General features: G+C 47.4%; 1 protein-coding gene across 1 annotated transcript; it reads left to right on the top strand.

Annotated features, from left to right (window-relative positions):
• The first annotated feature begins 240 nt into the window (after window positions 1-240).
• Window positions 241-25,895, top strand: LOC141132810 (uncharacterized). The gene is made up of 2 exons (XM_073621693.1): window positions 241-1,026; window positions 25,180-25,895. The coding sequence occupies exons 1-2, from the start codon at window positions 276-278 to the stop codon at window positions 25,785-25,787; spliced, it is 1,359 nt and encodes a 452-aa protein (XP_073477794.1). The 5' UTR covers window positions 241-275; the 3' UTR covers window positions 25,788-25,895.
• The last annotated feature ends 385 nt before the right edge of the window (window positions 25,896-26,280 follow it).

Raw genomic sequence — 26,280 nt, 5'->3', positions numbered from 1 at the left:
GTTACATACAACACTAAAAGGGCTCTCCTACCTTCTCCCACTTCTTTTTTTTTTGTTTGTGTATTCCCAATTTCTTGTTCTCTAAAAGCAAGCCAGATCCAAATGACATTTGAAGTTATATGCAGACACCTGGGTGCCTGTGTTATTTCATACTCATAGTTAATCTTTTACCTTATCTTACTTTATGGAGCAGAAAGGTATAAAGTTCACCAATTATCTCCTCCCTTTTTTTTTGTATAAACACAGTATAAACATACCCTCTGCGTGATCTTGTGATGGCGTCTGCTGATCTGAGAAAAGAGCTGGGGTGTTCCATTTGTCTGAAGATTTTTAAGGATCCTGTAACATTGAAATGTGGACACAACTTCTGCCTGGATTGTATCACTCATGAGTTTCAAACAAATAGTAGGATTGAAGGTTATGTGGGCCGATATAAAGTCTGCTCCTGTCCAGAGTGCAAAGAAAACTTTTACAGTTTGGTTGGACTTATAAAGAACGTAAACCTGCGTAACATGACAGAGCGTTTATTCAGTAAGAGTCCCACTGCTTCTGGGACCATCTGTACCTTTTGTGTAGAATCTCCTACACCTGCGGTACAATACTGTCTGCACTGTGAAGCTTCACTCTGTGATAATCACCTGACAGTCCACAGCAAGTCAGTACAACATGTCTTAACTGATCCCATCACTCATTTGGAGATCGAGAAATGTTCTGACCATAATAAAAGCCTGGAGTATTACTGCACTGAGGACTCGGCTTGTATCTGTGTTTACTGCCATCTGATTGGCGAACATAAAGGACATAGATCAGCTGATAAAATTAAGGTTACTGCTTTGCGTGAAGACCTTCGTACACAACCAAAAGATCTGGAGGAAACCAGAAGAGTCTCTACACAGGATGCAGAGCATTCTCTCCCAGACTCTAATCTGATCCAGGAGCAGAAACATAAGATGGTCTCCAGTGAGATTCTGCACACTGAAGAGCTGTTTAACAAAACTGATCCCCTACCTGACTTACAGGACTCAGGTGAGCTGAGTATTACTGAAGAGGGAGATGGTTATGTAAGTTAAGCTGGCCATAACTGTTACATTTTAAGAAAGAAAAAAAAACTAACATTATGAAAAAACATGAAAAACAAAAAAGACGTTATCCTTCCATTTGTGGGACCCTGAGAGAGTAATATGGCCTCCAGCCATAAGGGGGTGCTAAATCACATGTTAGCACACAGGCTATACTCATAGCATATTCTGTAATGTATGTCAATGGGCCTATTTTACTTTGTATTCTATGGCCGTACACCCTAATGTATGACCTGTGTGAAAGAGCCCTTATTTTGGTCAGAAAACAAACCTAGTACTTCTGCTGGAGTGTGTATCTGTGATTTCTGGCCAACAGAAATGAATGGAAGGGTCTAAGGTAGACAGTGTTTCCATTCTTTCTGGTCAAAAACCATAAAAGTCATGGGACTTTGTTCTTCCCTTTGTGGGCATCCTATAACAGGGACACATTGCCATAATGTGGACTGATATGGACTATGAAACTTTGATTTGGGGTGTATCACTGCTGAGGAATAAGGGTAGTCAGTGCACCACAGCAGCCCCCTCATGTTATGCAAGACTGTAATCCCCTGGACAGGTGCCTAGCTCTGTGCACTGTTATTACCACTATTTGGATTGTTACCTCCATCATTTGCTCTTCAAAACATTTAAAGCAATTGTCTGCCTGGTTTTGTGCCTCACAGTGTAATTATAATGTGTAAGAGGGGCTTTACGATTGGCTAGAATTGGCGCTAAGAGCACAAGTCCCTGCCCCACCCCTGTCCTTTCCAGAACTCTAACCCTCCTGCTGAGGCTAAACCCTCCGCCATATTGTGCCCCACTCCATGCCAGAGGGCTCCACACAAAATTCCCAGCCATTGACCTTTATACCCCCATAGGAAGGAATGTCCGCGCATAAATAAGTTTGCTGCACTTTATTGGTGGTACTTGGAAAATGGCACAAAGCAGTCACATCACATTGACCTACATTCCTGAGTCACTTTTCAGTATATTGCCAATCACATTTAGTGGATGGTCTGTAGCAGTCACATGTGAAAACAAATACAGCAATTAGCAGCCACCTTCCCTTAGACCAAGAGTAGGCAACATTTGAGAGGTGGAGCTCTACCATGACAACATGGAAGACAGCAAAGATCACGGGGTTCTGCAGCTTTTTTTTTTTTTTTTTTAACTTAACAAGCAAGCCCCCAGAGGTCAGTAGTTGGTAGGGCAGTATACAGAGGTCAGTAATATGTAGGGCAGTGTACAGATGTCAGTAAGATTTATTGCAGTGTACAGAGGTCAGTAGTATGTAGGGTAGTTTACAGATGTCAGTAAGATGTACAGGTATTGTGAAGTGTACAGAGGTCAGTAGGATGTAGGGCAGTGTTCTGGGGTCAGTAGGATGTAGGGCAGTGTACAGAGGTCAGTAGTATGTAGGGTAGTGTACAGATGTCAGTAAGATGTACAGGTGTTGTGAAGTGTACAGAAGTCAGTAGGATGTAGGGCAGTGTTCTGGGGTCAGTAGGATGTAGGGCAGTGTACAGAGGTCAGTAGGATGTAGGGCAGTGTACAGAGGTCAGTAGGATGTAGGGCAGTGTACAGAGGTTAGTAGGATGTAGGGCAGTGTACAGAGGTCAGTAGGATGTAGGTCAGTGTACATAGGTCAGTAGTATGAAGAGCAATGTACAGAGGTCAGTAGTATAAAGAGCAGTATACAGAGGTCATTAGGATGAAGAGCAGTGTACAGAGGTCAGTAGGATGAAGATCAGTGTACAGAGATCAGTAGAGCAGATGACAGGGGTGAACAGGAGAGGGGTTACCAGGGCAGAGAACAGTGCAAAGGACAGGGAATCAGCAAGGCAGTGTAAAGGGGGGAGGGTCAGGAAGGCACACTACAGAGGGGTAAGGGGGGCCTGCTACATGGGGGGGGGAGAGCTCAGTACAGAGGGGTCTGTAGGGCACAGTACGGGGGGGGGTCTGGAGGGTATGGAATTGGGGGGTCGGGAGGGCACGGTACTGGGAGGTCAAGAGAGCATGGTATTGGAGGGTCAGGAGGGCATGGTATTGGGGGTTAAGAAGGCACAGTCCTGGGAGTCAGGAAGGCACACTACAGGGGTGGTCTGGATGCCATGGTTACAGGGGAGGTCAGGGGGGCATGGTATTAGGGGATCTGGAGGGCGTGGCACTGGGGGTAAGGAGGGCTGGCGGGTCTGGAGGGCACACTACAAAGGTCTCAGAAGGGCATGTACTGGGGGTCAGGAGGGCACATAGAGGTGTCAGGAGGACATGGAACTGGGGGTGAGAAGGGCACACAGAGGTGTCAGGAGGACATGGAACTGGGGGTCAGAAGAGCACACAGAGGTGTAAGGAGGACATGGTACTGGGGGTCAGAAGGGCACACAGAGGTGTCAGAAGGACATGTTACTGGGGGGTCAGAAGGGCACACTGTGGTGTTAGGAGGCCACACAAAGGGGTTAGAAGGGTATGGTACTGGCGGTCAGGTGGATATAATACTGGGAATGGGTCAGGAGGGTACAAGTGTTTTCCTGATGCAGAGCAGCGCAGGGAAGCTGCTGTGGCAAAGTTACTTGTTCTGGTGCACTGACCACCGCTGGTCCTACTCTCTCAGCACATGGTGTCACTGACAAGCACAACCACTTAAATGAACTGGAGAGGAGGGCAGGCAGGGCTCAACACACTGCACTCAGTGGGACATGAGCCCGAACTTGTTGATAGTAAATCTTAGGCGGCAGAGGCTTCATCCTCTAGCTGCATATGAAATGGGCGTGCTGCTGGGCAGGAATGCCTCTTCGTATGCTTCTTGGTTTGAGAGCTCAGGCGACAAGATGCCAGCTCATCCTTTCTCTGCACTGTTCTGCCTATTGGGAAGGGGGCGAGGAGCACTTGTGGGTTAGCAGAAAAGAGACTTACCTGTCACCTGCCTGCGATTGACAGATTGCGATCGACAGGTTGCAGACCCCGCCTTAGACAATCTCTCCCTTTAAATCCCACTCCATAGACCTCTGCCGGGTTAGCCCCCCCATATCAAAATTTTTGAAAAAATCTTATGCAGTTTGTTAGATCTTTTTTAAACCAGGTTAGATCAACCGTTGTTTGCGTTAGATCTCACACAGAAGAAGCAATATTAACAGTTATTTGCTGGGGGGGCTCAGCCCCCCCTTATCAAAAAATTGACCATACAGTTAGCTATTTTGGAAGCTATTTGTTAGATCCGGTAAGATCAAGTGGTTTTAACGTTAGATCTCACATATTTAGAGACTTATTAAGTGATTAATGAGGGGGGCTGGCCCCCCCTTATCAAATTTTCTGGCCAAAAATCATTCAGGCTAATAGATATTCATTCAATCCGGTAAGATCAAGTGGTTTTAACGTTAGATCTCACATAATTTCAGAGATATTCCACATATAAATAGAGATATTAGGTGGTACATAAGAATGGGTTGGCCCCCCTTATCAAATTTTCTGGCCAAAAATCATTCAGGCTAATAGATATTCATTGGATCAGGTAAGATCAAGTGGTTTTAACGTTAGATCTCACATAATTTCAGAGATATTCCACATAAAAATAGAGATATTAAGTGGTACATAAGGACGGCTTAGCCCCCCCCACATACAATTTTCTGACCAAAAATCATTCAGGCTAATAGATATTCGTTAGAACCGGTAAGATCACGTGGTTTTAACGTTAGATCTCACATAATTTCAGAGATATTCCACATAAAAATAGAGATATTAGGTGGTACATAAGGACGGGCTGTCCCCTTCACACGCAATTTTCTGGCCAAAAATCATTCAGGTTAATAGATATTCATTAGATCCGGTATGATCAAGTGATTTTAACGTTAGATTTCACATAATTTCAGAGATATTCCACATAAGAATTGAGATTTTAGGTGGTATATAAGGACGGTTGGCCCCCTCACATGCAATTATCTGGCCAAAAATCATTCAAGCTAATAGATATTTGTTAGATCCGGTAAGATCAAGTGGTTTTAACATTAGAGATATTAGGTGGTGGTACATAAGGATGACATTAGATCTCACATAATTAAAGACTTATTAAGTGATTAATGAGGGGGTCTGGCCCCCTCTGATCAAATTTTCTGGCCAAAAAATCACCCCGGCTAATTGATATTCATTAGATCCGGTAAGATCAAGTGATTTTAAATGTTTGATTATCCATAATTACTGGGATATTATGGATATTTGGTAGCGATGCACGAATATCTATACTAGTGTCTATATCGGAGCTGATAATGAGCATTTTCACATGTACCAGTGAGGAGTGCCATTGAGCATACCGAAGTATGCTGAAATTATGTGGGACATTAATCGACAGGTGTGTCCAAGCCCAGTGAAGCCTGAAGCACAGTGCCAGAAGCCAGAGGGAAACTTCGGAGGACTCTGGTGAAGGAGCCAACCGGGTGCCCATCTACGGTAGCTGGCTCAAAACCAATGACACGAAGAGACAGCAGCGAAAGTCCAAACCCTTGCAGAGGGCCCCCCCGTTGTTGCCTCCAAGCAACCCAGTGTCCCGTTTCCTTTGACACATGCTGCCTGGTGTTGGAGAGTCAATGCACACCAGACTCCCAGAACTTAGCGCAGACTTAAGCCCGATCAGAATCTCTGCAGAGAGAAGCGCGGATACAATCCATCGAACAGGCCAGGGCCACCACTTCCCCCATGCTCCCTGACAAGCTGGTGGGACGTTCTCCTGTTATTCCCATCCAAGTAAAGGGAGTCTACATCAAGGCCCTTCTGGATACTTGAGGTTAAGTGACCCCTCTCTACAAAGACTTCTATGACAGGCACCTCAAGCACCTGCCTTTTCAGAAGTTGGAAGAGCTGCAGATATGGGGTATTGTGACTCAGAACTTCCCCTATGATGGCTATCTACCAGTCAAGCTGACCTTCAATCCCTCCATGGTTGGGAAAGCCAAGACTTTTGACACTCAGACAGTGGTCTGTCCTCGCCCACCAGGGGCCAGTAAGGGTTCTCTCATCATAGGGACCAATACTGATCTTATCAGAAGGCTGTTGACACCTCTTGTTCTGGAGCACAATACACTACACTACAAGTGTGCACCCCATGCTGAGACAAGCCTACCAGCACTTGGTACAAAAACAGAAGGCTCCAACTGAAGGAGTGGGAAAGATCTGGCGCTTGGACCAGTGTGAGAAGGTTTTACAGCCTGGTAAAGTGGCCTATTTACGAGCATCTGTCAAGCTAAATTGGAAGCAACCAGGCCCTTTCATTGTCCTTGAATCGGACCGACAGAGAGAAGACATGGGAGTGGAGAAAATTCCCGAACTGGTTTCAACCAAAGGGTTGCAAAGAAGTCACGGGAAGATATTGGTTAGTGTCCGCAACATACAGTCAGGTCCATAAATATTGGGACACCGACACAATTCTAATCTTTTTGGCTCTATACACCACCACAATGGATTTGAAATGAAACAAACAAGATGTGCTTTAACTGCAGACTTTCAGCTTTAATTTGAGGGTATTTACATCCAAATCAGGTGAACAGTGTAGGAATTACAACAGTTTGCATATGTGCCTCCCGCTTTTTAAGGGACCAAAAGTAATAGGACAGATTAACAACCATCCATCAAACTTTCTCTTTTTAATCCTTGGTTGCAAATCCTTTGCAGTCAATTACAGCCTGAAGTCTGGAATGCATAGACATCACCAGACGCTGGGTTTCATCCCTGGTGGTCCTCTGCCAGGCCTCTACTGCAACTGTCTTCAGTTCCTGCTTGTTCTTGGGGCATTTTCCCTTCAGTTTTGTCTTCAGCAAGTGAAATGCATGCTCAATCGGATTCAGGTCAGGTGATTGACTTGGCCATTGCATAACATTCCACTTCTTTCTCTTACAAAACTCTTTGGTTGCTTTCGCAGTATGCTTCGGGTCATTGTCCATCTGCACTGTGAAGCGCCATCCAATGAGTTCTGAAGCATTTTGCTGAATATGAGTAGATAACATTGCCCGAAACACTTCAGAATTCATCCTGCTGCTTTTTTGAGCAGTCACATCACCAATAAATACAAGAGAACCAGTTCCATTGGCAGCCATACATGCCCACGCCATAACACTACCACCACCATGCTTCACTGATGAGGTGGTATGCTTTGGATCATGAGCAGTTCCTTTCCTTCTCCATACTCTTCTCTTCCCATCACTCTGGTACAAGTTGATCTTGGTCTCATCTGTCCATAGGATGTTGTTCCAGAACTGTGAAGGCTTTTTTAGATGTTGTTTGGCATACTCTAATCTGGCCTTCCTGTTTTTGAGGCTCACCAATGGTTTACATCTTGTGGTGAACCCTCTGTATTCACTCTGGTGAAGTCTTCTCTTGGTTGTTGACTTTGACGCACATACACCTACCTCCTGGAGAGTTTTCTTGATCTGGCCAACTGTTGTGAAGGGTGTTTTCTTCACCAGGGAAAGAATTCTTTGGTCATATACCACAGTTGTTTCTGTGGTCTTCCGGGTCTTTTGGTGTTGCTGAGCTCACCGGTGCGTTCTTTTTTTTTAGGATGTTCCAAACAGTTGATTTGGCCACACCTAATGTTTTAGCTATCTCTCTGATGGGTTTGTTTTGTTTTTTCAGCCTAATGATGGCTTGCTTCACTGATAGTGACAGCTCTTTGGATCTCATATTGAGAGTTGACAGCAATAGATTCCAAATGCATATAGCACACTTGAAATTAACTCTGGACCTTTTATCTGCTCCTTGTAAATGGGTTAATGAGGGAATAACACACACCTGGCCATGGAACAGCTGAGCAGCCAATTGTCCCATTACTTTTGGTCCCTTAAAAAGTGGGAGGCACATAAACAAACTGTTGTAATTCCTACACCGTTCACCTGATTTGGATGTAAATACCCTCAAATTAAAGCTGGAAGTCTGCAGTTAAAGCACATCTTGTTCGTTTCATTTCAAATCCATTGTGGTGGTGTATAGAGCCAAAAAGATTAGAATTGTGTCGATGTCCCAATATTTATGGACCTGACTGTAACAGCCTCGCCAGTGAAGATGCCGGCTCAGATGTTGCTGGGACAAGTGAATCTGACCACCCCAGTCCTGCCGTCTGATTTGGTGGGGGGAGCAAAGGATGGGATCTCTGTGGAGGAGTTCTATCCGAAGAATACTCCCTTTTTGCCTGAATGGAAAGAAAGGGCCAAGACTCAGCTCCTGAGATGGCAGGCAGGGCCGGTGCTACCACTAGGCGGACTAGGCAACCAACTAGAGTGCACTGCCACCTAGGGTGCCTGGCCACTGGTTATGCTATCCCCGCACTGTCTTCCACAGAGCTTGCAACTACCGCCCTGTCAAGCAGCCGCCCCCCCCTGTGGCTCCGGCTCTCCGCTCTGATGTGTCCTAATCCTAATCCCCCCCTCTCTGCTATCATAATGTCAGCCAGTCACAGACAGTGTCACATCATGTGCCCAGCAACCCCCACGCAGGGCGCTCTCTGATGTGTGTCAGGCAGCAGCCCTCCCTCTCCTCTCTCCGCCTGACACTGTCTGTGACGTGTCCACAGTCCAGCATCAAGGCCGCTCTCCGCTCTCCCTCCACTCTACACTGTCCGTGTCACTGGAGCGGAGTACATGGAGGAATCGGATGAATCATGGGATATAGCGTGGTGTGGCATCTGGCTTTCCAGGCTTGGGGACAGGTGGTGAATGGCTGGAAGAGGCACCGACACAGAACAGAAGCAGCAGGCAGGTACACAGACACAGTACAGCCAGGGCTGGTGCAAGCGAGGAACAGGCAGCAATCACAGGGTGACCATTCACATTGTCAGAAGTTTACTGAGCCTGAGCCCAAGAACGTCACCTGGTGACACTGGTGTGGAAAGTAAAAACTGTTGCTTTCTCTCTGAGTTAATGAATATGTGATGACAATGACATGGAATTTTAAAATGTGTTTGTATATGTATATTGACTGATCTGTCAAATGCCCCCCCCCAAGGCTGCATTGATTGGTGCTGGTGAGGCTGCATTGATGGACGCTGGTGAGGCTGCATTGATGGGCGCTGGTGAGGCTGTATAGATGGGAGCTGGTAGGCTACATGGATGGGCGCTGGTAGGCTGCATGGATGGGCGCTGGTAGGCTGCATGGATGGGCGCTGGTAGGATGCATTTGATGAGCGCTTCATTAAAAAGGTGGGGTAAACATGGGCAAGGAAAAGGGGGTGGAGTCAGGAGTGGAGCCAAGGGGGGCGGCAAAATTAGGTTTCGCCTAGGGTGTCAAAAATCCTTGCACCAGCCCTGATGGCAGGCTGCATTCTCCAAGAGTGAATTTGATGTGGGGTGTGCAAAAAGTGCCCAATACCGGATCCATCTCTTCGAGTGCATAAGCCGTTCAGGGAAATAGTTTGATGGATTCCTTTAGGGGACTTGGAGGATCTGCGTGAACAACTGGCAGAGTTGAAGAGGGCAGGTATCATCCGAGAGTCCCAGAGTCTATACGCTTCCCCAATAGTGGTAGTACAGGAGGAAGAATGGGTCACTGAGGCTGGGTATTGACGACCGGATGCTGAACCGAAGGACCATTCCCGACCAATATACCACCCCAAGGATAGACGATGCCTTTCAGAGCCTGTCAGGAGCAAAGTGGTTCAGCACGCTGGATTTGAAGAGTGGGTATTACCAAATCCCCATGTACCCTGAGGATCGGGAGAAGACCATTTTTCATTACCCCGGAGGGGATCTTTGGATTTGACCATATGCATCAAGGCCTGTCTGGTGCCCCAGCCACCTTCCAAAGGCTAATGGAGAAGACCGTGGGTGACATGAAACTGATCGAGGTGTTGGTGTACTTAGATGACATCATCGTTTTCGGCAAGACCCTGGAAGAGCATGAAGAGCATCTGCATAAGGTACTGAAGAGACTCCATGATGAGGGCGTTTCAAGCTGTCTCTGGAAAAGTGCCAGTTTTATCAACCCTCAGTCAACTTCCTTGGCCACATTGTGTCTGCTGACAAAGTGGCCACTGACCTCCAGAAGCTGGAAGCTGTCACCTCCTGACCGAGGCCTACCAATGTGACTGAGCTTAGGTCATTTCTGGGATTTTGCTCTTATTACAGAAGATTTGTCAAGGGATTCGCTAAGATGCTGACCCTGATCTGGCGAAGCCTGTCAGACCAGCTGGAGGGCCCAGAAAACTCAGAGAGTCCATTCAGGAAAAATGGACTCCGAAGCGTGAAGAGGTTTTAGGCAGCTGAAGTGAAGCCTAACAACCGCTCCAGTCGTGGCCTATGCAGGTCCAACCAAGCCATACAAGCTACACTTTGACGCCAGTTGAAATGGGTTAGGTGGGGTGCTATATCAAGAGCATGAAGGCCGCCTACCGCCTGTTGCCTACGTGAGTCGGAACTTGGCCCCCGCCGCGAACTACCCCATGCACAAACTTGAGTTCCTGGCCTTGAAGCGGGCGGTGGTGGATAAGCCGAGGGATTACCTGTATGGAGCGGAGTTCGTGATGAAGGACGACAACAATCCTCTCACCTACATCCTCACTACCACCAAGTTGGAAGCTACGGGTCACAGATGGTTGACTGCTCTATCATTGTTTATTTTCAACCTGAAGTATCGACCGGGGTCGGGAAACAAGACGCGGATGCTTTTCAAGAAGGCCCCATTGTTCCAGAGACCCTCCAGAAGAATAGGCCCAGCTGACACCTGAAGGGGTATGAGCCTTATGTCAAGGAGCAGAATATCAACCTGGAGTAGGATCCAGGACCGAAGAGGTTGGAGTGTCAGCCACTGGTGTCCCCAGATGTTATTGCAATGTCACCCAAGTCAGGGATGAAGGTCTGCCCAAGCTGTCAAAGAAAGACCTGCAAAGGGACCAGTTGGAGGACCCTAACTGTAGCTTGGCATTGAAGGCCTTGGAGAGCCAATACCCTGACTTGCTCCTCACTGACTCCCCGAAGTAAACCCATCTGCTGCACCGAGAGTGGGATCGGTTTCAGGTGCACAAAGGGTTGGTCTACCGAAGGGGCCCCTCTGACGATTCTGAATAAAAATGGCAGCTATTCCTACCTGAAAAACATAGGGAGACAGTATTAACTGCCCTACAGGACAACCATGGCCACCTAGGGCCCAAGAGGACTTTTCACCTGGTGAGGGACCAGTTCTACTGGCCCTGCATGCAGGCTGAAGTTGAGGACTATTGCCACTCCTGTATCAGATGTATCCAAAGGAAGACTTTGCCTCACCGAGCTGCCCCAATGGGCCATCTTCAGAGTCAGGGACCCATGGAGCTAGTGTGCATTGACATTCTGTGCTTGGAGCCTGATCTGAGTGGGCAGGGAAATATCCTGATAGTAACTGACCATTTCCCTCGGTATGCCCAGGCGTTTTCCACGAGGGATCAACAAGCATCCACGGTGGCCAAGATCTTCCCTGAGAAATTCTTTGTGCACTATGGTCTGTCCCAATGCATCCACTCTGATCAAGGGAGAGATTTCAAGAGACCTTTAGACCTGTTGGGCAACAGGAAGTCTAAAACCTCATCCTCAAGGAGATCCTCAACCAGAGAGATTCAATCAAACCTTCTTGGATATACTCGGAACTCTAAATTCAGAACAAAAGCAGCACTAGAGCAAGCATATAGTGCTATCGTGCATGCTTATAAGAGCACCGCCAATGATGCCACAGGTTACTCTCCCTATAGTTTGATGTTCGGACCGTAGGCCCGGCTGCCTGTAGACTTGGCCTTTGGCACATCCCTCGACCATACCTCAGCAACTTCCCACAGAGGGTATGTGGATCACCTGCAGAGATGTCTGAAAACCGCCTATGATAAGGCTCAAGCTGCCTCATATGCCTGAGGACAGAGAAACAAAATAAACTTTGACCTTAGGGCATGAGTGCAAGAGCTACAGCCAAATGACAAGGTACTTCTGAGAAACCTGGGTGTCCCTGGAAAGCACAAGTTGGCTGACTGCAGGAAGTTGCAGCCCTGTGTTATTTGCAAGCATCGGCCAGGACACCCAGTGTATCAAATCCGGCCAGAGGTAAGCACAGGCCAGCTGAAGACTTGGCATCGCAATCATCTGTTGCCTCTGTCAGAAGAAGTTCATGTGCCACCACAGCCAGATTTACAATCCACACCCACGGCCTCTCAAAGATCCCAGCCAGTGACTAGATCTCACTCTGTACCCCTTACTGAAGATGAAAACAGCGAGGATGAAGAGAAAGATTGTCTGTGGCTGTCTCAAATGCCAGGGCCTGCCACCCCCCCCCCTTTTCTTCTCCTCCCAAGGTGACTGAAGTGACTCTCAGGCCAGAGGTTCCTGAGTTTGTACCTCAAAGACCCTCAATCTTCCCTGCTGACAACAGACCCCTAAGACTTTCCATCCTTCATTGAGGAAGCTGAAGCTGATATGCAGCAAGAAGAAGAGACAAGTGTGCCTGTAACCCCAGAACCTAAAAAAACAGCGAGAGCGAAGGGTTATTCACCTGCCCAAAAGACTAACATATGATACTTTGGGTGAAAGCTCTGAGGAGGTCATTCTCATTGCAAAAAGGACTCTTGAAGTAACTGACCCTTCCACCGCAGGTTTGGTGGTGGACAATCCCAACTCACTGTCAGGGCTGGGCTCAGCCCTTCCTTCTCTGAGCTGGCCGCTCAGCTGTCGGCTAATTGCCAGCTCCTATCTCTCCACAGTTACTCAGCTGTTGATGATATCCTGCTCATCAGTCCTGCCTACTTAAGCCATCCAGTCCAGAGGATCTCTGCCTTCGCCTTGGTCAACATCACAGAAACAATCTCCTGCGGTCCTGTTCAAGACTTGCTTTGCTGACATCCCTTCTGGCTCCAGATCCTGCTTGCTGTTCCACTACATTGATCCCTGACTTCTGGCCTGTCTGACTATCCGTTCCGATTACTGAAATTTGGCTATGTTTTGACTATGTTTGTTATATTTACTTTTATTATTAAACAAGTGTGATTTAACTGTACTGTCTTGGCCTGATTTCTTGGTTTCTGACACTCACCCACTGGCACATCTAGCTGGGCCATTCCAGTTAAGGTAGCCTGTAGGCAGGACAACCTCCCCTCCTATGCTAATTGGTGGGATGTTCTTCTGCCAGGGTTTTATGCAGATGTAAATTGTATGGTTTCCTGTGCACACTAACCTGTTTTTTTTTTTTTCCGTGTGTATATCAAAAGCATGTAACAGGTCATAGACTCTTTTCCTCCTTTGGTGGGGGAATGTGTAGCGGGGACTACTCATGGTCTCGCACCTCCCGCCATTACCGCCAGCCACTGAGGGAGAGCACGCCTGTCAGTCCCTGTCAGTCCCCTCTCCTCTTCCTGTGTCCCTATTGGCAGGGAAAGGGAGCCAATCAAGCAACAGCAGAGAACCATGGGACTTCAAGTCTCATCACAATACAGCCCCATTGATTTCTACAGGGGGTGGAACTACCAAGCCCAGCCTGCTTTGCAAGAAGGGGGGATAGCTAAAGACTTAAGCTTGTTGGTCTGAGGAGACATCACCATGAGGCAGGGAGGTGAATGGAGGTATGAGGAGAGACTACAGGCACCCGCTGAAGAACCACCCAAATACGGTTCCAGAGACCATCCAGAGATGGTTGAAGATGTACCTTCTGTACCACCTAATATCTCTATTTTTATGTGGAATATCTCTGAAATTATGTGAGATCTAACATTAAAACCACTTGATCTTACCGGATCTAACGAATATCTATTAGCCTGAATGATTTTTGGTCAGAAAATTGCATGTGGAGGGGGGGCTAACCCGTCTATGTACCACCTAATATCTCTATTTTTATGTGGAATAGCTCTGAAATTATGTCTAACGTTAAAACCACTTGATCTTACCGAATATCTATTAGCCTGAATGATTTTTGACCAGAAAATTTGATAAGGGGGGCCAGCCCCCCCTCATTAATCACTTAATAAGTCTCTAATTATGTGAGATCTAATGTTAAAACCACTTGATCTTACAACAACAAATAGCTTCCAAAATAGCTAACTGTTTGGTCAATTTTTTGATAAGGGGGGGCTGAAGACGGGTTCGCTCCCACAGCAAATAACTGTTAATATTGCTTCTTCTGTGTGAGATCTAACGCAAACAACATTTGATCTAACCTGATCTAACAAAGATCTAACAAACTGCATATGATTTTTTCAAAAATTTTGATATGGGGGGGCTAACCCGGCAGAGGTCTCCATAGTGCTACCCAGCCAGGTACATAGGTGCCAACATTTGCCAAAAAATTTTAGGGACACTTTTTTTGTTTCTGTATGTCCAGAAAGTCAGAGTAGGTGGAGCAGAATGCTAATTAGGGGCAGGGCACCCATTTGTGGGTGTGTCTTTAAATCAATGAAATGTGGCAGATTAAAAATGGGCGTGTTTAAAAGTATGCTAAATGTTGGGCGTGGCTTAAAGGGGGTGTAGTTAAATAGAGTCTGAGATGACTTACATCGTGGAGAATGTGGGTCAGAGACTGCATGCGTAGTACAGAAGATGGTCAGAGACTGCAGACGTACTACAAGACTGGGTCAGAGACTGCATGCGTAGTACAGGAGATGGTTAGAGACTGCTGGCGTACTACAAAACTGGGTCAGAGACTGCTGGCGTACTACAGGCGAGCTAAAAGACTGGGTCAGAGACTGCAGGCTTACTACAAGACTGGGTCAGAGACTGCATGTGTACTACAAGACTGGGTCAGAGACTGCAGGTGTACTACAAGACTGAGTCACAGACTGCAGATGTGCTACAAGACTGGGTCAGAGACTGCAAGCGTACTACAAGACTGGGTCAGAGACTGCTGGCGTACTACAAGACTGGGTCAGAGACTGCTGGCGTACTACAGGCGAGCTAAAAGACTGGGTCAGAGACTGCAGGTGTACTACAAGACTGGGTCAGAGACTGCAGGTGTACTACAAGACTGGGTCAGAGACTGCAGGTGTACTACAAGACTGGGTCAGAGACTGCAGGCGTACTAGAAGACTGGGTCAGAGACTGCAGGCGTACTAGAAGACAGGGTCAGAGACTGCAGGCATACTAGAAGACTGGGTCAGAGACTGCAGACATAGTACAGGAGATGGTCAGAGACTGCAGGCATACTACAAGACTGGGTCAGAGACTTTGGGATTGTTGGCAACTATGCAGGTATGCTTCCTGCAGTTACTCTCCTGAGCCCATTAGGATTTAGACATCCAGATCAACACTCTCCTTTAGTCGTTCCAGAGACAGGATTGCTGAAGTTGCTCTTACTAAACTCTGTACACCTCTCCTGGGATTTCTGCTCAGAGCAGGGCCATGGCTGTGCAGACTACATCTACATTAGGGTTGCCACCTCATCCCTTTAAACCCGAACACATATGAATTACACAGGTTCTGAGGCTAATTTAATGCAGATAAGGCACCAAGTGAGTTTAATTACCACCTTAATCAGCCACAGAACCTGTGTAATCAATATGTGTTCGGGTTTAAAGGGATGAGGTGGCAACTCTAATCTACATAGGTATGAAGCAGGACTTTTTTTCTGCCGAAATGCAGCTGAACGCCGTTCCGGCACCTATGGCAGCCCTATTCACCTGGACAGTACGGGTTTTGAATGGGGTTTCCCGTGCAGGTGTCTCCCTCCCCTGCCTGCGCTGTTCGGTGATCTGCCTGAGTCCTGTGTGTTTTGTGAGTTGTGAGAAGCACACCATGTGCTGTGAGGGGGGGGGGGGGGGAAGAAGCCCGCCAGTGCCTGCTCAGTGCAGAGTCTGCAGACACACAGCACCGGGCTCTTCCCCTCTGCTAGCCGAGTATGTGACCTGTCCGGAGTGCGGGCGACACAGACAGAGCCTGCCTGCCGGGTGAGTGCAGAGCTGAGGGCCCTGCCTTTCCTCCTCAATGCTTTACTTTCCTGAAGTTCACAGTCCACAAGCTTTCCAGCACAGGACTTGTCATGCTGGTCTTTCCAGGGACATGGCTGCTACTTGAAGATCACAGTCTAGTTACCCCTGCAGTCCCATCCTGGCATATTTACTATATTGTCCTGTGCTCACTCAGTAGCCTTTATCTGATATTTTCTTCTCTATTTCTGGGGTGCCTGTGGATTGCTTAGGATTTTTTAGGCTTTTTTTTGTAATTAAAAGGTGCTTGAAAGGGCTGTAAAATGCTGCTTTGTGAACAGTTTGGATGGGGTTGGGTTTAGTAGAGCTGATTCAGGTTTTTGGATGGAGGTACACTGCTCTACTGACACCACCCACTGTCCAACTGATGCCGTCCACTGCTCTCCTGACACCGTCCACTGCTCTCCTGACACCGTCCACTGCCCTCCTGACACCGTCCACTGCCCTCCTGACACCGTCCACTGCTCTCCTGACACCGTCCACTGCTCTCCTGACACCGTCCACTGCCCTCCTGACACCGTCCACTGCCCTCCTGACACCGTCCACTGCTCTCCTGACACCGTCCACTGCCCTCCTGACACCGTCCACTGCCCTCCTGACACCGTCCACTGCCCTCCTGACACCGTCCACTGCCCTCCTGACACCGTCCACTGCTCTCCTGACCCTGTCCACTGCCCTCCTGACCCTGTCCACTGCCCTCCTGACACCGCCCTCCTGACACCGTCCACTGCCCTACTGACACCGTCCACTGCCCTCCTGAGACAGCCCACTGATCTCCTGGCACCGTCCACTGCCCTCCTGACACCGTCCACTGCTCTCCTGACACCGTCCACTGCCCTCCTGACACCGTCCACTGCCCTCCTGACACCGTCCACTGCCCTCCTGACACCGTCCACTGCCCTCCTGACACCGTCCACTGCCCTCCTGAGACAGCCCACTGCTCTCCTGGCACCGTCCACTGCTCTCCTAAAACCATCCACTGCCCTCCTGAGACAGCCCACTGCCCTCCTGAGACAGCCCACTGCCCTCCTGACAATGTCCACTGCCCTAATGACAACATTCAATGCCCTCCTGACACTGTCCACTGCCCTACTGAGACCGTCAACTGCCCTCCTGACACCGTCAACTGCCCTCCTGACACAATTTGTCCAGAGAGGAGAACTGGGAAGGGGGAGCTTTGTACAGAGTAAGAGCTACAGCGGGCAGAAGGCAGGTTGTGCAAAGTGAGAGATGTTGAGGGGAGGGCAGGTTGTGCAAAATGAGAGCTGTGGAGGGTGGGGTAGGTTGTGCAGAGGTGAGAGCTGTAGGGAAAGCTGGGGGTGTAGAGGTGAAACATGGGGGTGGCAAAGGTGAGAGCTGTGGATTGGGCTGAACTTTAGATGGGGGTGCAGAAGGGGGGCAGAGATAATATGGATGGGGGTGCAGAGGCGAGTTGTGAACTGGGGGTGTAAGCTGTAGTTAGAGGGGTCCAGAGGTGAGATATTTATGGGGGGGCAAAGGTGAGTTGTGGATAGAGGTGCAGAGTGGAGCTGTGGACAGAGAAAGAAGAGGTGAGCTGTGGATGAGGGTTGCAGAGGTTAGGTGTGGATGGGGGACGCAGAAGTAAGGATTTGATGGTTGCTTTTGAGTGGATACTTGAGGGGGAAGACCAGGGAAATTTGCTGGGGGACAGTAAAGCATACAGAGTTAGTGACCAAGAGTACGTAATGTATGGCACAGCGTGCAGGGTCCAGTGGTGAAAATTTTGTAACCCTCTTGTACATTACATACTCAGAACTGCTATCATCTATATGCTGTGCTGTATGTTACATATCGAATGCCTCTGGATGGTACTCCTTATTAATGCTGTACTCTGCACAATGGGTTTTGCATTACATACCCCTGAGCCCTGCACTCTGTATGCTGGACTGCATATTACATACACATTACCACTGCTCTGTGTGCTGGGCTCTATGTTACATGTTCCTGACCCCTGCACTCTGTACACAGGGCTATATGCTCCATATTTCTGAGAACAAGGGACGCTTTGCATTAAATGTAAGTACTATCTTGTTTGCTGATTTTTTTTTTTTGCGCCTTGTGTGATATGCACTGCTCACAACTGCACAATATACACTCCTAAGCCTTGTGTGTTATGAAGTCCAGAGACTTGTACTTTGTGTGTTACACATTCCTGAACCATGTGTGATATGCAGTTCTAAGCCTTCACTTATTACAATTATTTGGCACCACTGTACTTCTCTCCTCTAAGAAAGGTGTGTCTGGGGGTGGGGTTTGGGAGTGGTTGGGGTGGAGTTTGGGCGTGGTTGTGGGCAGGGATTTGGGTGTTGAGGGTGAGTTCCTGCACCTATTTTCTAAGAAAAAACCCTGCGGGATCGCCGGGATGAGTAACTTGGATCCCATATAGCCCATCTGCCCTGAGTCTCCTCCCCACCTGACTTATATATGGGCCTTGACTCACCCATGACATCGAGACTGGAAGGACTTCTCTAAGGGCTTGTTCACACCATACGTGCATGAAAACTAATGGGAACTGAAGGGAAAACCGCATAGATTTCATATGCAGAAACATCAGTTTTACATCAGTTTTCATGCGTGTCAGTTATGTGCCTATTCACACCAATGTTGATGTCATGTCAGGTTTTTTTCTGCAAAAAAAAAAAAAAACAGATTCCTGCTCACAAAAAATCTGCACGTTGTGGTTAAACAGGAAACGTAAAGAACCATTGTTTTTGTTGTGCCCTTGCAGAGCACATGCAGAAAAACTTACGTCTCTGCACCATGTTGTGAATGAGGCCTACAACGGGAGCTACTACCTGCTTGTAACTTTTCCTTTCACCATACTATTTTAGGACAGAGACACCTAGTGGCAAACTGGCTAACTGCACCTGATTACAAACGGGCCATGCTCGGGTACAGCACAGCCTATTAAATAATATAGACATAGCTTCCAACTGTTCCTGATTTGGAGGGACTGTCCCTGATTTGGAACAAAGTCCCTCTGTCCCTCTTTCCTCCTCATTTGTCCCTCATTTTGGTTTAATCTATATAGTTGCATATAAAATGCACTATTTATCTTTCAAAAAGTGTTTCCCAGAGCCAAACCTTTCATCCAATTTCTAAATTGCTGCATTTGTGAATTTTAAAAGCCAATATAAAGGAATAGTAGTGGTTAAAAAAAAAGCACTTCTGGGTTTAACTAATCTTTTTTGTATAATTCCCCTTTAAGGGGGTGTGGCGGGGGGTATGTTCTATGCCCACATACTTTTGCTAATAGCAGTAGCAGTCCCTCGTTCCTATCTCAAAATGTTGGGAGGTATCATATAGAGGTAAAGCAGAGGTAACTCAGCCTGTTCGGGACAAGATCAGTGGTGACCAGGGTGGGAGTAGGGGCGATCCGAGGCTGTCTATAGGGTGATCTAAGGTGATCTATAGGGTTGAGATGCATCCCTCTATGGTGGACAGACTACCATTATCAGTTCTCAGGCCTAGCTCAGGACCCTCCCTAGGGACCCGCTTGGACCCAGGATATAGCAAGTGTGGGGGGTGCGAGGGGGGGCCAGACCCCCAGCTTGGCCTAGGCCGGCCCCACGTCCTCCCACAACCTGCGGTACCACCATCCTCTGGACACGGCAGCGTCTCTGCCCATCGCCAGCAGGCAGTGGGTGTTACACCTCCAGATTGGGTTACCAATCTCCCCAAAATGGTCGCTGGTGCCTTTCCATGCTTCACCAGCGAGCCTTCCAGATGTTGTTAACCCATCCATGCCCATATACTTCCTGTGGTATCGTTGGCTTTATTCATTGGCTTTTTAGTGTAGTGTAGTGGACAGTGCAGTGTAGTGTAGTGGACAGTGTAGTGTAGTGTATAGTGCAGTGTAGTGGACAGTGTAGTGTGGTGGACAGTGTAGAGTAGTGGTCAGTGTAGTGGACAGTGTAGAGTAGTGGTCAGTGGAGTGGTCAGTGTAGTGTGGTGGACAGTGTAGTGGTCAATAGAGTGGTCAGTGTAGTGTAGTAGACAGTGTAATGGTTAGTGCAGTGGTCAGGTAGGTCAATGTAGTGGTCAGTATAGGAATCATGTTAGTCAGTGTAGTGGTAAGCATAGGAATCAGGTAGGTCGGTGCAGTGGTCAGTATAGAAATCATGTAGGTCAGTGTAGAGGTTAGTGTAGTGGTCAGTGTATCAATCAGGTAGGTCAGTGTAGGAATCGGGTAGGTCAGTGTAAGGGTCAGTGTAGGAATCGGGTAGGTCAGTGTAAGGGTCAGTGTAGTGGACAGGTAGGTCAGTGTAGTGGTCAGTATAGGAATCAGGTAGGCCAGTTTAGTGGTCAGGGTAGTGGACAGGTAGGTCAGTGTAGTGGCCAGTATAGGAATCAGGTAGGTTAGTGTAGTGGTCAGGTAGGTCAGTGTAGGAATCAGGTAGGTTTGTGTAGTGATCAGTGTAGCAATCAGGTTGGTCAGTACTATTGAAGGAAGGAAAGGGACTCCGGGAGTGCTAAAAGTCGGCAGGTTAGGGGGCACAAATTAATTGCCTTGCTCCGGGCGCTGGCAACCCACGCTACGCCACTGGTTACAACCTCTTCTCAATACTTTCTTACACTCCAAATATTGTACATAAAGTGGTTCTAAAACCTAAACATTTGTTTTACCTTAATTCATTCCTTGGCTTCCTGAAATATATAGGGGGTGGTTTTTGGATTCCCCCTAAATTATAAATATGTACTATCTTGTCTGTTCCTATAGTTAGTGTAGCACCCTGGGGTTTAGTCAGGGAGCTCCTCACCAAATTCCTTGTCAGGAGTAGCTACTGCAGTTAATTGATAGAGATCTATTGACTTCTCCATAAGTTTGGCCTTGTTGCACTTTTCTCTTCTACCACTAGGTGGGCGGGAACTTGGTGGTACTAGATATGAGAAGGGCAATTCAAGGTCAGGTTATGGGTATATGGGGTATCTCAGCCAATGGGCAGGGGTTTTCTTGAATCCCTTGGCCTGCTGGGAGAACCTATATATTCGGGTGAGGTCGGGTGATCTGTGGTCTGTACCACCTGGACGGCTGTCTGGGAGGATGTGTGTTGTACGCCATGGACTGCTAGGCTGAAGATTGGGCCTATCCCGGGGGCATCTGGATGCCAGGCTGTGTGAGAGCCTATCCAGAAGTAAGAGGGCAGCGCAGGGTTGGGACTGCGGCTTGCCGTCCAACCAAACGTGGGTTCTGCCGGCCGGAGAACTTGTCAGTGGTCGGAGGTAGAAAGGAATCTGTCGCCACTTAGGGACCAACCACCTTTACCAGGGACCACAGTGAGTAACTGAAGCAAGTACCGGAGCAGTATTCTCACCGAACTGATACGGTGGAGAATCGGGAAACTTCAGGCAGTGATCAAGTCAGGGACCCAACCAGCGGAGGGGGCGCCTGCAGAGCAGCCTTATGTGTCGAGCCAGGGGCTGAGCTGGTTAGCAGGGGCGAAGCTTGAAAAGTATCTTGCGTGCCAAGCTAGGGACCCAGCAGGGAAGTGTGGGTGACCCTTGAGGGAGATACCACCGCAAAAGCCTTGAGGAGCTCATGGGATTTAGAGTCAATGAATCAGAGAGTCCAGTGAGAAACTAGGAGCTCAAAGGGGCTCAAGAACTACAAGTAGAAGTTGTAGTGAAGCTGAGTGAACTGTTGAACTTTGTGTTAGGAACTGTTAAGTATTGTTGCCATAGGAGACAGCAATCCTGCACGTGCAGAAGTGGCGCCTTTCCCTCTATGGCTGTCCTCCTATTGAAGTCTTGGAGTCTGCCAATTGAAATTGCAACTACTCAAGGGTGTCCTGGCCCTAACCCTCTTTCCCTTCAAAATATAAAAGGACTGTTAAAAGAAATAAAACCTCTTTTGCATCCAAGAAGTGTCTGGCGCCCAATGACTTTCACCATCTTTGCACCCACTATGCCTCACAACCCACTACATATTGAAGGATGTTAGTTGTCTTTGGCCTTGAAGGTCCTCATTAGGCTGGAAGAGGTTAAAGACTTTGCTACAGCTAGTCTATCAAAGCGCTGATAATATTAATGGTGATTATATAATAACAATATTAGCTATAAAAAATAAATAGAATGCTCAAAGAAGCAAAGGTCTTATTTATTCACAAAGCATATAGGAAAAAAAGAGCAGAGATGATACGTTATGTAAGTCCGCCCCCAGTGTTCTGTATCGTACTTGGGCTCAATGAAAAAGAGAGAGCTATCTTAGCTGGCCCTTGCATCTTATACAACTGACAAGCAACACCTATATCACCACCCTGTATAATGCTGTGTCCAGTGAGCAAAAAGCAGTAAACTATCAGGACTTATGTTGCTATCTCAATATCCTCCAGCAGAGGACATTGATATACTGCGGGCAAATGCACTGGCCCAGGTCAGCATTCCAGCAACAGCTGGCCTTTTGATGTCCTGGTTGCAGGCAATGCAATTAAGCACTTTAATCTTTACACCACCAGGTGGTTTGAAGCAAAGCTCTCCTATTCCCATACCCCACCTGCAGGGGGTATGCGTGAATCCTTTTTCCAGATGGAGAAATCTGATATGCACTCTTCTGTTATACATACCCTGCTGGCTAATCCTGCTCGACTGGCATCCAAAGACTACCCCCAGTAGTCTCCGCATGGCTTAGGTCAGGGGTGTCCAAACTTTTTTCAAAGAGGGCCAGATTTGATGAACTGAACATGTGCGAGGGCCGACCATTTTGCCTGACATTCTTTGAACCATTAAAATTCGGTCTAAGTGTGTTCGTTCGAGCGCTAATACACTGCCCAACAAGAATTCTCTTACCTTTGTCGTGCTCGTTCCCGACACACAGACGAATGCTCTGCTCTTTAGGAGGTACTGTTAATTCTTAATGGTACCCCACACATTGGAAAACGTGGGGTGCTTTCAGTGCAGTGCAATTTAAAAAAAAAAAAAAAAAGGTCGGGGACTTCTTTCCCTGCATTTTTGTGGGTAGGGAAGCCCATTGAAATGAATGGGCTGCCCTACACGCAGCACGCAGCCACACAGATGTGAACTAAGGGCTTGTTCACATGTCAGCTTGGAAGGGCAGTAAAACCACACAGTTAAGCTATTTTTACCACCCCCAACTTCTCCCCTTTAGCTGCAGAGAGAGCAACTGGGGGTGTACACATGCTGTGGCTGCAGCTGGAGGTATACCCAGGCTGAATAGGGCTGCACTGCAACTACCCCACAACTGTGTGCATTGCACGTTTGCGGTATAGTGGTGCTGCATTTACGGGCTTAAAATGGGTGGTGAGGAGGCAACATAATGCCTCTTTACCGCCTGTCAAATGCCTCTGAGAATCGATCTGTGCATGGATTGCTTTTCAGAGGAGCAGCAGTCCTGGCTGCTATTACAAATAAGCCCTATAAAAAATAAAAGCAGTTCTGATGGTACAGGAATGGGGGGAGGTCCGGATTAAAAGTAACATACACACAGACACATGCACGCACACATACAGACAAATGCACACATACACATACACACATACATACAGACACATGCACACACACACGCACACACACAGACACATGCACACACACATATACAGACACATGCACACATCCACACAGACACACATGCACAGACACATGCATAAATCCCTTTTAAAACAAATCTAGCTTCAATCACAGTACTGTACCTTTCCAGCGTCCTCATTCAGCCGGGTACTGCACTGTAGGGGGATGCAGAGAGCACAGCACACTCCCCCGCACTTTACTTTCACTTTTGATGCTGACGGAGCTTTTCACAGTGCCGATGTACAGTTCAGCAGAGGATCGGGCTCATCTGACAGCCCTGATCCCGCGGCACACTGGCTGAGAAAGGCTGGTTTAGATAACCAGGTGGGCCGTTCAAAACTGGACCACAGGCCGGACTTTGGACATGCCTGGCTTAGGTATAACCAGGTCTCAACAGTCCAGAAATATCTGATATTAAAAACATGTTGAGCCTTCCAACACTCCCGGTGCTGCCAATCAAAGCCAGTGATGAGGGAGCAGGGCCCAGTCCTGCTGTCTGTGTCAATGGACGCAGCAGCAGGGCTTGGGAGCAAGCATGCACGAGTGCCCCCAGGGGAAGTGGCTTTTCATGGGTGGGGGGGGCTCACTGGACAAAGAGGAGGGGCCAGGAGCGTCAACAGGTGACCCGAGAAGAGGGGGTTCATGGCTGCTCTGTGCAATTCCATTGCACAGAGCAGGTAAGTATAGACATGCTTGTTATTTTTTTAAATTATTATTATTTTACCCCTATGCTGTGTACACACGGCAGACTTTTCAACCAGACTGGTCCGACGAAACGAATCCGTCGAACAATCCGACCGTGTGTGGACTTCATCGGCCTGCAGCGGATTTTTTCAGTCGAAAATCAGACAGACTTTAAATTTAAAACATGTTTCAAATCTTTCCGATGGATTTGAGTCCGGTCCAAATATCCATTCGTCTGTATGTTGTATGTTAGTCTGATGGACGAAAACCAACGCTAGGGCAGCTATTGGCTACTGGCTATGAACTTCCTTATTTTAGTCCGGTCGTACGTCATCGCGTACAAATCCGTCGGACTTTGGTGTGATCGTGTGTAGGCAAGTCCGTTAGTTCGAAAGTCCGTCGGAAAGATAGTCGGACCTTTAATGCCGAAAAGTCCGCCCGTGTGTACATGACATTACAGTCTCTTTAATACTTTCTGTACACTGACTGCTTTGCACACCCTTAAAATCATCAGATACCCATTAAGCACCTAGTAAAGATTCATTTGATTTGAAAATGGAGCAAAAATGTGGAAGGTGGACAAGGCAGACGCGAAAGGCAGAGAAGGATGGTTATCTGATGACTGCATGCATATTGAGTTTTGTATTGTGTTGTGAAAGGTATTGTCACCTTGTTTCATGTGCTCCTGGTAGAGACAAGTGGCAGTACCTACACTCATTGCCCAGGCAGGGTCCACCACTGTCACTATTAAAAAGCCGGTCCAGAGCAATGATGTGCAGATGATGCTGGAGTGAGAGCTTTTTGAAAAGAAATTCCCTAAAAGAGGGGAGGGTAGAATAGCAGCAATGAGATGGAAAAAAATAAAAAGGTAAAATTGGTATTTTATGATATTTGTTTTATATTGCACTTGTTTCATATGTATTGCTTTAGCAAACTAAATGTCATCCAAAAAAAGTTTACATCTACTTTAAGGTTCTTGCTTTTTTCTGCTGTCAGCAATCATGTCCCCTGATCTGAAAAAGGACCTGGAATGTTCCATCTGTCAGAACATTTTTACGGATCCTGTGACCCTGAGATGTGGACACAACTTTTGCTGTGAATGTCTTAGTCGTGACCTGGAAACACACAAGGTACTTGAAGGTGTTATCTTTGAGATGGAATATTACTTCTGTCCTGAATGTAAAGACAGGTATTCTGAGTCTGACAAGCCTAGGTGGGTAAGCAACATAACCCTACATAACATGGCAAAGATTTTACTTAGCCAGACCAAGAAGAGCCTGACTGCTTCTAGGACCATCTGTACGTATTGTGTGGACTCTCCTACACCTGCTGTCCAATCCTGTCTGCACTGTGAAGCTTCTCTGTGTGATAAACACCTAAAAGTCCACAGCAAGTCAGCCCAACACTTTTTAACTGATCCCATCACTTCACTGGAGATGAGCAAATGCTCTGATCATAATAAAATACTTAAGTATTACTGTACTGACGACTCTGCCTGGATCTGTCTCTACTGCTGTCTGATTGGGGCGCACAAAGGACATAAGACAGTTACCAGAGGAAGCTGGAAAATCAATGACGCCACTCTCAAAACCTGGCTGACTTAGGCATCTAAGCTGTAAAGTGCTTGTTCTGACCCTATCAGAACTGAATAAAACTGTATTAAAATGCCACTTGTGACATTTTAATAAAGTTCTGTGAACAAAAAAAAAAAACTAAACAGTACGAAAAGTTGGGATTGGTGCATAGGCGCTATTTCCCTCTCACTTACCAGTGGCGATGCCTTCAAGCCCGTCATCAGCAAACTAATTAAGGTCCGCTAATGGTTAAAACGTAACTCCACTTTTGTTAAGAAAAACATTCCCCTCTGGGTGATCTATGTACATTGCAAGGATTCTAACAACCTTTGTTGCAGATTCCTAACTTTTGTTATTCTGAAGAAATGCCTGTTTGTTCCTCTGAGCCTCTGTGATGAGTAGGTCTAATGGGAGTGGTTTCATAATTATCTATCAGGTGTGTACCTGCAGAGCTCTAATGAAGAAATCTGCTGGGCCTGTATCCCTTTAGAAGTGTTCCTACGAGGAGTATCTCACCACAAGG

The sequence above is a fragment of the Aquarana catesbeiana genome, linkage group LG03 (genome assembly GCF_042186555.1).
Source record: "Aquarana catesbeiana isolate 2022-GZ linkage group LG03, ASM4218655v1, whole genome shotgun sequence".
In the NCBI taxonomy this organism is placed as follows: Eukaryota; Metazoa; Chordata; class Amphibia; order Anura; family Ranidae; genus Aquarana; species Aquarana catesbeiana.
This window is presented reverse-complemented; position numbering and strand designations above follow the sequence as displayed.